The sequence below is a fragment of the Myotis davidii genome, unplaced genomic scaffold (assembly GCF_000327345.1).
Source record: "Myotis davidii unplaced genomic scaffold, ASM32734v1 scaffold135, whole genome shotgun sequence".
Lineage (NCBI taxonomy): Eukaryota > Metazoa > Chordata > Mammalia > Chiroptera > Vespertilionidae > Myotis > Myotis davidii.
The window spans coordinates 2,864,791-2,875,077 of NW_006289813.1; the positions used below are offsets into that span (position 1 = coordinate 2,864,791).

At 32.8% G+C, this 10,287-nt stretch overlaps 1 protein-coding gene across 1 annotated transcript in view; it reads right to left on the reverse strand.

Annotated features, from left to right (window-relative positions):
* Nucleotides 1-1,294: 1,294 nt before the first annotated feature.
* The window catches only part of SREK1 (splicing regulatory glutamic acid/lysine-rich protein 1), a 39,900-nt gene continuing 30,907 nt past the window's right edge, over nucleotides 1,295-10,287 (reverse strand). The window contains exons 11-12 of the mRNA XM_015563051.1: nucleotides 7,409-7,553; nucleotides 1,295-6,126 (exon numbers count right to left, since the gene is read on the reverse strand). Coding sequence (XP_015418537.1) covers nucleotides 5,977-6,126; nucleotides 7,409-7,553 — 295 coding nt within the window. The 3' untranslated portion in view covers nucleotides 1,295-5,976. The remainder of the gene's footprint in view (nucleotides 6,127-7,408; nucleotides 7,554-10,287) is intronic.

The following is a 10,287-nucleotide window of genomic DNA, read 5'->3' on the forward strand; positions in this document are numbered from 1 at the left end:
GTGGTGAGACATGGGGCTACTACTTGCTTCCTCTTTGAGCTTTGGGGTTCCAAGTCTGTTAAAGAGCAGAAAGGAAAAAACTAGTTCATTTCCAAAATCCTTTCAAACTCTAAACTACTGTTGTCTGTGTACATTTTATTTATTCCTTTGCATATTTTTATTGGCACAGAATTTCAGAGTTGGGCTTTCATCCTTTTTTAAGCTAATAAATGTCTCACTGATCGCTCAGTCCCTCTACCTGCCAAACAGGCCAGGCAGTTTGGGGCTGGAGGAAGGCGGTTTGTTGAAGCAGCTTCCTGCCATTGGTGCCCACAGACAGCTGGCAAAGACTGTTCTTTGCACAAAGATGCCCAGACCAGGAGACAAGGAAGCCTGAACTCCAAACTGAGCTCCATTTGTCAAGCTGCGCACCCATGAGGTTGCATCACTCAGAGGCAGCACCTTTTCCTAACTCACACAAAGGCACCAGAGGCTTGTGACAGCCCTGTTCCTACTTACTGGATTTAATAGTTCCTTTGGGAGGTTGCCAGAGGTTCAGAGAAAGCAGTTAAAGAATATATTCTGCATTATTGCAATCACTTTATTAGTTTATTATCACTGTTCTTAAAAATGAGTGAAGAGCCTTCATGCACAAGAATCTAGGGAGCTCTCAGACCAAACACACTGGCTATATGATTTCAAAATTCTACTTGGTCTTATATCACCATACTCCAAACATGACAACAGTCTAAGTTGCTAGTTGAAGTTTAAATTATTTGGCGTAAATGGTTGTGATTTGTTCTATAATCATATCATTCTGATTAGGGTGCGTATCAGTTCAACCTCAGCTCAGGTTTCTGAAATTTGCTTGCTCCCACACTATGCAATTAGTAGGAGCTTGAAGTTAGAACAACAAAGATAAAAGGCAGGCAAGATCCAGCTCCCGTGCAGGTGGGCAACTTCTAGGGTGGATGGTCCCCATCTCAAACTGCTCCTGAGCCACCTGGACTCCAGGCCATAAGCAGACCAGACCCATTGGGTCCAAGCTACTGGCTGAGTGAATTCCCTGAATCTCTAAGAAATTTGAATTCTTATGATCTGGCAAGAAATCAGTCCTTGTAAACACTACCTCTATTGTTGGTTGTTCCTGGCACTTGGAGTCTGATCAGACTGAAGTCTCTAGAATCCTGCCAAATCTTGTCCTTCCTCTTTTCTTAAGGTCCAAAATGGATTTACTATAAAGGCAGTAAAGTTTAAGATGTAAATATACAAATAAATGTCTCAGAAATAAGTGAAATTACTACTCAAGACTGGAAAGGTTTTAAGATTTCCATTTTATTAAAAATATAGTAACACAATAGCAGCATCATTTGATAAATCTTTTCTAGTACCATTTAGTAGTCCTACTCACATAAACACACACCACCTATGCAGCATCTTCCTGCTTACATTTTAAACTCTTCCCTTGATAATTCATAGCATTATGTAAAGAACACTATGTGTTAACCTAATTAAGATTAAGGAGAGTACTATTTAACCATTAAACTGAACTATCTATACAATTACACAGTATACCAAAATGTGAATCTCCTGTGGAAATCAGGGAATTCTGTAGATTGTTCCCCAACATTTTTCTGCCTACCCGTAACCTTAAGTTGGTAGAACTAAATCTCAACTATAATTCTTTCAGTGTGATTTTCATGAATTTGAACTTAATATACAGGGTGTCCCACCTCCCAAATGTGTATACACTTTGAATAATTATTAATTCCAATGGGTTAAATCTGAAAAGAAAGAAAGATTAATTGAGCTATCAGCTATTAAGTTGTGTATACATTTTTGGGGGATACCCTGTAGTTAAGAAAATATCTATCTAGCAAATAAATGTTAATCAAGAATGAAGGGAACTATTCATTCCAGTCCTGGGAAAATAAATATTTACTGTAAAATATGTGAAGCTTCCCAAAAGGTGGCAATTTTCAAAGTTAAAATGTTAGCTAGATACAAGTAAATTTAACAATCAGGCAACAGGCTACAAATCTGCTTTTAAAAATAATATATTAAGGAATATTGTATTAGATATAAACTAATAATTATAAATTAATTGCCAGGAACCATAAAATTACCCAAAAGTGAAATGGAAAAAAAAAACCTATTCTTTATTAAATCCAACTTAACAGAATATGGACCAAAAGTCATTAATAGCTTTAGCTTTTATTTTTAAAATAATGTATCAGTCTTTAAGCAGAATCATCAATAAAAATGTACTAAGAGAAACAAATTAACCCACAAATCCAAGATTAAGTAGGGAAGTCCATTATATTTTAAAGTATTAATGTATTACATTTATACTGGACTCTTGCTTCCAGAAGTACAATTTAGCCCTTTTAGGGGCACTAACTTTTGAAATCTGAAAATAAACAATTCAATTTAAATGAATATTACATTAGCAAATAAACATAAGGAAGTACTAAGTATATTAAGTAGCAAAGATTTAAAAGAAATTAAACATGTAGGAAACATAATTACTTTGTTGAAATGACTCTATTTCATGGCCAAGTTAAATTCAGATACTATCTTGTGAAAATATAAAAAATGACTAATTGAAATGTTAAGTTTTTCAATGCATCCCTCCAAAAGGACTCATTCTAATTGCTATTCCAACTACTAAAGATTTAAATCAAACCATCTCTAATAAATTTTTAAACTTTTAAAAGCCTATTACTATATATATGTACTAAGTACATATATATTACTATATATATGTACTATATATATACATATACATATACATATATATATATCCCTTAAATATGAACATTATCTTCAGTTGAAAAATTTGGGTCATTTTTGTTTTTTTTTAAGTTTTAAATAAAAATAGCGACATATATAGGAATAAATGGGGTCATGAAAATGACTAATATCACAAGATATTTTGACAAAATATTAATTCTAAATGTGTTATTTTTGAGTATGCCAAAATTTAAGCCTCTGACACTTCTGAAGATCAACATAACATGCATTTTACCTCTTGAAAAAGTAATTCTAAACAGAAAATCACAAGCTGACTAGTGTTTGCAATTATAAGTTAGATTAGATGGAAAATAACTAAGGAGATGGTTACAGAAGTGAAGATTTATACTTGTTTTCTCACATGAAACTGGCTATCTTATGAAGAGCCATCTTATATTATTACCTTTTCAGTGTGCAGTGCTGGACAGAAAGAACAAGAGGACCAACAGAATTTGTCCAGAATGATGAAGAGCAATTACAATTTAAGGAACAGAGTGTATGTACTCTCCATATGATCAAACAAAAAAAGGTATTTTACAGGAGCTTTCAAGTATAAAATGACTATCATCTCGGCCTTACCTCAAGTTTTTCTGACAATATCTACCTGGGATGAACAAGAATAATCTTAAAGAAAAAAAACAAAATTCCTTGAGAAAATAATAAACAAATGGAAACATTTCAGCTCTCATACGTGAACAAGAAGAACCCCCCCCTTTCTCTCTCTCTCTCGCTCTCTCTCTCGCTCTCTCTCTTTCACACACACACACACACACACACACACACACACACACACACACCAATTATCTATAGGCCTAGACAGCTTTCCTTACATAAGCTCTAATTTAAGAAAATTATTTCACTTTCTCCAAATCTCTTGTATTCCTACTTATGCCTAACTTACAAATCAGTCTTTCATTATTTTAAAGCTGAATAAATATAGGCCAGAAAAATAATTAGTAGCAGGACCCAAATTAAATATGCTAATTATAACATAACAAACATTTAATAGAGCCCAGAACATAAGAAAACACTCAAACTTTAAATGATTGTTTTATAGACACAACACCAAACATGCACGCTCCATGTCAAAACAACTTCTATGGAAACTAAAAAAATAACAAAATAAAACTAAGATGCTGTTTTGAAATGCATAACAAATACTTTCCTCTAAAATACTTAGCTTTATTAAGAAATGGTACTAAAAATAACAGAGTCAAACATTTGCTCTATTCTACTTACATATCATAAATAAGACAGCTGTTGATGCAAGATATACGTACTCCTTCACGATCTTTCCATAGTCACCATACAAGCATTCTTGTATCAGAATAAGCTGTTTACCAGCCAACCGTATGTGGTTGAAAGATTAAAATGACCATCTATACTTTACATAGTAAAGCATTTTCAAAAAATTTAATGTACACAGTGACAAAAAGGGAAAAAATACCACAGTAATTCTGGACACATGAGGTGGAATTAAGCAGCTTCATAATCAAACCAGGCTTCATTATTTGCAATAAGGGCAATTCTTTCCATTCCCCACCCAATATTTAAGTTTCAATAGTATTAACCTTAAAAGACAACTCAAGTTGAAACCAAATAACTGATGTGCTACTCAGCTTTGAACTCTATAAGTAACTCTTCCCGTGAGGTAAGGCAACTGAGTAATCTGATTGTATTATATTGTATTAAAATAATTATACTTGATTTTTTAATAATATGCTAATTAAAAGGTATATCTTTTTTGGAAATATAACAATAATGAAATGAGTTCTGAAACTATGAGTTATGGTTTAGAGTGGTGGGGAAATATTAGCAATGTTGTCATTTTACTGCTTGCATACTTTCTACAAAAAGTGAACCTAAGAATGATGGATGACCTATATTTTAAATCAAGTAAACAAATCCTTAAAAATAAAACAACCTCACGTATTCTCCTTTAAGTTCAATTTCTACACATCATTTATGAGAAGATGATTGAGAGGTAATAATTAAGGCCATCCCATATAGACAACTAAAGGATTTGCTTTAAGTAAATTAAGAACATGCTTCATTTTCAATGATCACAGTATAAAACTGATGGTCCCAAAACTGCACTGTTGTTTTAAGCTCTAAAGTCATTCTTGAAAACAGGACTTCCCTCTCATATTAGGTGAACTAAGTAAGTAAGAGGCTCTTTTGACATATCACTTGCACACTTCTCTATGGGAGTGAATAGAATATCCATCTAAATTCCGTATGAGCTGAGAATGACTAGTACATATAAAACTCTAGAAAACAGTATACCACATTGTAGAAGGCACTAAAGCTTCAGCTTGTGCTCCCATAGCCCGCTTTGAAAACCCAAGTTTTCTTTTTATATTGATACCTTTGCCATCTACTGCTGACAATACACACTACAATATTATTCATAATAAGCTTGGAAATGTCAAGAAAGTTAAAAAAGAAGTGCTTACTTTGTGGGGAAACCCAATGATTCTAAACACTGAATACTAATACATTATTATTAGTATTCAAAACAGTTGTTCTTCCTTTTGAAAGAGAACAGTAGTAGCATGCATTGTCAGTTGTTTTTTTTAATCCACTTATTTAAGGAATTTGAATCTGTGAAAGTATTGTAAAGAAAAACTTGTCCTAAACAGTGAGAAAAAGAAACACAATAGTGAGAATTTAACACAATCACTATAAATCCTGTGGAGTTAAGTGTTAAAACTTCTTACATATTCTGCACTTACAAGGGTGGGTATATATTTGCACCGATTTCAAGCACATCATCAATCTGTGTATGTTGAAATTAAAAAAAAAGTAAAACAATACAAAATTCAGTAACTAACACTTTTTAAAAGAGCCTTCAATGTTTATCTCCAGTCTTTGAGGAGAATACAAATTTGGATCTTTGATGTCCCATTTATTTGTAATGGTTCTTGGCAAACACTAACAAACCACAGGACAAGTGTGCCAGCCACCATGGAAATACACAGATTTTAGAAGATGAGTTTGGGTAACATCAGTTATCTTCATGATGTCCATGCTTTCTTTTCTTACTCACTAACAAGATGGCCACAAAGCCACCTAACAACTAGAAAAGCTGTTAGCTTATCTCTTTATGCTCAAATGGATTCTTCATTATTTAACATCTTGTTAAGAGTAATTAAAAGCTTTGGATTTTATTCCAGCGTGCATTTAGAGGTGCACTTGTCAGTCTTACACGGCTTCTGTTTTGGTAGAAAGGTTTTCTTCATTTGGCTGACAATTCCCATTTTGCTGTACTTGGTTTTCCTCAGTCCTTGGTGCATCCTTGTCATCTGCTTCTTTGCTCACACCTGATTCTGGTTCTTTATTGTGCTCCTTCTCCTACAATGAGTATTAAGGGATACATTTAATATTTTTCTCAAGAGTTGCCTGTTACTACATCTGCTTATGGCTAAAATATGTAACTTTATTTTTTTGAGAATTAATAAAACTGGGTTTTCTCCCATTACCATTTCATATAAATAGGTTAAACAAATATGTATCCATGTGTGTTTTGCACTTCTCATAAAAGATGGGCAACCCATCGAAATTAAATTAGAAAAAAATAGATCAACAGAAATTTTAAGGAAGTGTTCAGTAAGTGTTGTTCACTAACTTCAAAAAATGTGACAGACCTGTGGAAAGAGTAAAATAGTTGCCAAAGACACCAGGATAGATTTGTAATCTGGAAACCAAGGAAGCAAAAGTAAGGGAATGGAGAAAAGCCAGTCACTATTCCTCCTAACAAAGACTGTTCAAGAACGTCCATGTTTTGCCCTCAGCTTAAGTGAGGATTAAATGAGAACATGAGAGTGCTTGACACATAGTAAGTGCTCAAGAAATACATGTTATTGACAATAACAAACTTCTACTAGTATGAGTAAATAAAACTGTATGATAAAAGCTCTAGAACTCATAATGATGTTCAAATACAAATTATACCAATATAACATAATTCATAAATTCTTAAAATATAGGTTGGGTCTGCCCTCTGCCACCCGGGAACAGGCCTAAGCCAGCAGGTCGTTATCTCCCAAGGGGTCCAAGACTGTGAGAGGGCACAGGCCGGGCTGAGGGACCTTCCCCCCTTCCCGCCCCCCGCCCAGTGCACAAATTTTTGTGCACCGGGCCTCTAGTAATTCATAAATTCTTAAAATATTCATCCCAAAACCCTTAATTGCTAGAATTTGGTTTTCTGTTAATTATCTAATTCAACAAACCTAATTTCAGTATATATTACAAAACCAATAATGACAGAACATCTGTCAAATTTGTTGAAACAAAATACTGAGGAAAATGGCATCAAGTAGAAATCTGAATATAAATATCAAATACATTTGTTACATGTACCGTAAATAGTCTAAAATCTTTCTTACTATATGCCATCCCATGATTCTCTAAAATAGAGAATGTGGTTGTTTAACTTTTAATTAGCTCTTATCTATCTATCCCTTCAAAATTTAGTTTTAAAAACTGTCAATTTAACAAATACAAAAGAATACCAAAAACATACAAGACACTGTTGCCCTCAAGGACCTTTTAGCCTAAAACTACTTCTATGCAATAAAGAACAATCTCAGTTATTAATTATTAAAAGTCGAAACACTGAATGACCATTGCTTACTTTAAGTGAAGTATTGTTCTTCTCCAATTTTTCTTTCCCATCTCTGTCATTAGAATTCTTTCTTGTAGAGGTTGAACGTTCTCTCTCTCTTCTTTCACTAATATGGTCCCTTTCTTTTTCTCTCTTTTTATCTTTCTTATTTCTACTATAAGAATATTAATAATAATAAAAAAAGAATATTAATAATATGTCAGTTAACTTCTAAGAAATGAAAGACCTGATCTATTGTTGACAAAATGTTACCTAACACTAAAGCATATCAGTAAATAAGCATATCAGTAATCTAGTTTGATCAAGTAACATAAATGAGACCTATGATGCCACCTACTCTACCCACACTCCAATTAACTTTTAATTTAACTTTTATATTTTTAAGAATAGTTTTTACTGATTTTTAGAGAGAGAGAAAGAAGGAAGAGAGAAACATCGATGTAAGAGTGCAAACATTGATCAGCTGCCTCCTGCATGCCCCTGACCAGGAATTGAAACAGCAACCTTTCAGTGCATTGGATAATGCCCAACCAACTGAATCACACCAGCCAGGTGTTCACATAAAACAAAATTTAGTACTGTCAATTTATTAGTTCTGAAATATTTGAGAATTTACCTAGCTACTATAATTAGATAAAATGAAACCAAATACATATATATATATATATATAGAGAGAGAGAGAGAGAGAGAGAGAGAGAGAGAGAGAGAGAGAGAAACTGCTAATGGGTATGGGCTTTCTTAAAAATGACAAAAAAATGTTCTAGAATTAAGTAGTAGTGATGGTTACAGAACATTGTAAGCATATTTAAAAAAACACTCACAATTGCACATATAAAAGGTTGAATTTTATTGTAAGTGAATTATTTCTCATTTTTTAAAAAATAACTTGGGTGAAGGTGGGGTTGAGTAGTAACTGACCATACACACACACACACACACACACACACACACACACACTCTCTCTCTCTCTCTCTCTCTCTCTCTCTCTCTCTCTCTCTCTCTCTCTCTGTGTATATATTATAGACTGTCCTTGCGAAAAAAGAGAGAAAATCAAATATATGTATCTGCTCAATTTTGCAAAGAAAGGAAGGATAAAATAAACAATCTCTTACAGAGGGTGGAGGGGAGTAAGGTTAAAGGAATAGGGAGGACAGTGACACTTTGTAAATAGATCTTTTTGTCTAATCTGAATTTAAAACTGAGAGAAGTCTTGGCTTTCATAAACAAAGCCTTTTTTTCCATAAAAATATGGCTACCTCTATCATATCCTATGTCTTTCATTATTCTCACCTAAAAACAATAGCCCACAAGCAAATAAACAAAACAACCCTGCTGGGAAACATGCTCCTTACACTCTGGCAAAGCTTTTTATAAAAACTATGACTTACCAATAAAGGAATGAAAAAACAACAAAAATCAATACCTTCCTATGTACAAACCCAACCTCCAATTAGATAATGTAATGAAAGAAAGGAACTCATTAACAAAAGCAATAAAAGTAAAATATGTATAAGAATTTAGAAAATACATAAAATCTGTATGAAACAAACACATAAAAAACACTAAAGATGGCCTGAATAAGCAGAAAGATATACTATGTTCCTGAATAGAAAGAGTCATCTTCATTAAAGTCTTATGTATTAATAAAGCTACTTATAAATTTTCTCTAATAAATATAACTGTAATACAAATCATCAATAGGTTTTATTTCTAGAACCTAGACAACTGACTCTGATGTTCAAAGGGAAAAATAGACATGCAAGCATGGTCAGGAAAGCTCGAAAAAAGAGCCATGGGAAGTATGGGGGAGAACAGACCTTATCAGCTATTAAGAAATATTATGTAATCTGAATAATTAAAACCATGACATAGAAATCATCTGTCAAACCAATCCAACAGCACAGAACAGTGATTTCAACAGTGTGCTGCAGGAATTTTTAAAATATGCAATACCAGACTATTTAGTCAGGGGCACAAACCTTTTTTCCCTTAGATTGTCAAATTAAAAAATGACAACCAACAAAACACAACAGTCCTCCTATATGACTGAAACAAAACTATACTATTTTTTGGTGTGCCGCAGAATTTTAGTAATTAGTTTATGTGTGCCATGAGGTGAAAAAAGTTAAAAATCACTGGCCTAGAAGGCCCAGAAGTAAACCCAAATAGAAAAATTTAGTACATAATAAAAACAATCTATCAAACTAGTATTAGAAAAATTGAGTTTTTAATGGTATTAGGACAACAGTGAAGCATTTGGTAAAATAAAATAAAATTGGATGGTACATTTGGATAAACTCCTAATGGATCAAAGATATAAATGTAAAAATAAAACCATAAAAGTAGAAGAAGAAACAATGGGGGAATTCTATCATAAACTTAGAATAGGAAAAGACCTTTCTAAATTTATGACAAAATCTAGAAATTAAATAGAAAAAAACTGAGAAATTAAGTTATATAAAAATAAAAAAACATTTGTATTTAAAAGCTGGGATTTAAATATGACAAAGTAAAAGAAAAGTTACTGAATAATTATTAAAAACTACCCTATTTAACATATTAGCAAAATTACATACTCTAAATTACCTCATAAATAAAGGTAGTCAATCTAGAAACAATAACTTAGAAGGATAAGTTTTTAAACTAGGAAAGATACTTGAAATCAAATCACTAAAGAATAGTCTCCCCAATACAGAAAAAGCTTCTGAAAATATTAAAAAAGACTCCATAGGAAAACTGGCAAAATATATAGACAATTCACAGGAAATGGCCTTCAAATATAGAGATGATCACTTTTATTCTTAAGAGAAATACAACTAAAATAACTATAATGGTACCATGACTCATCAATCTGGTGGGCAAAAACCCACAACTTTGATTACATAAT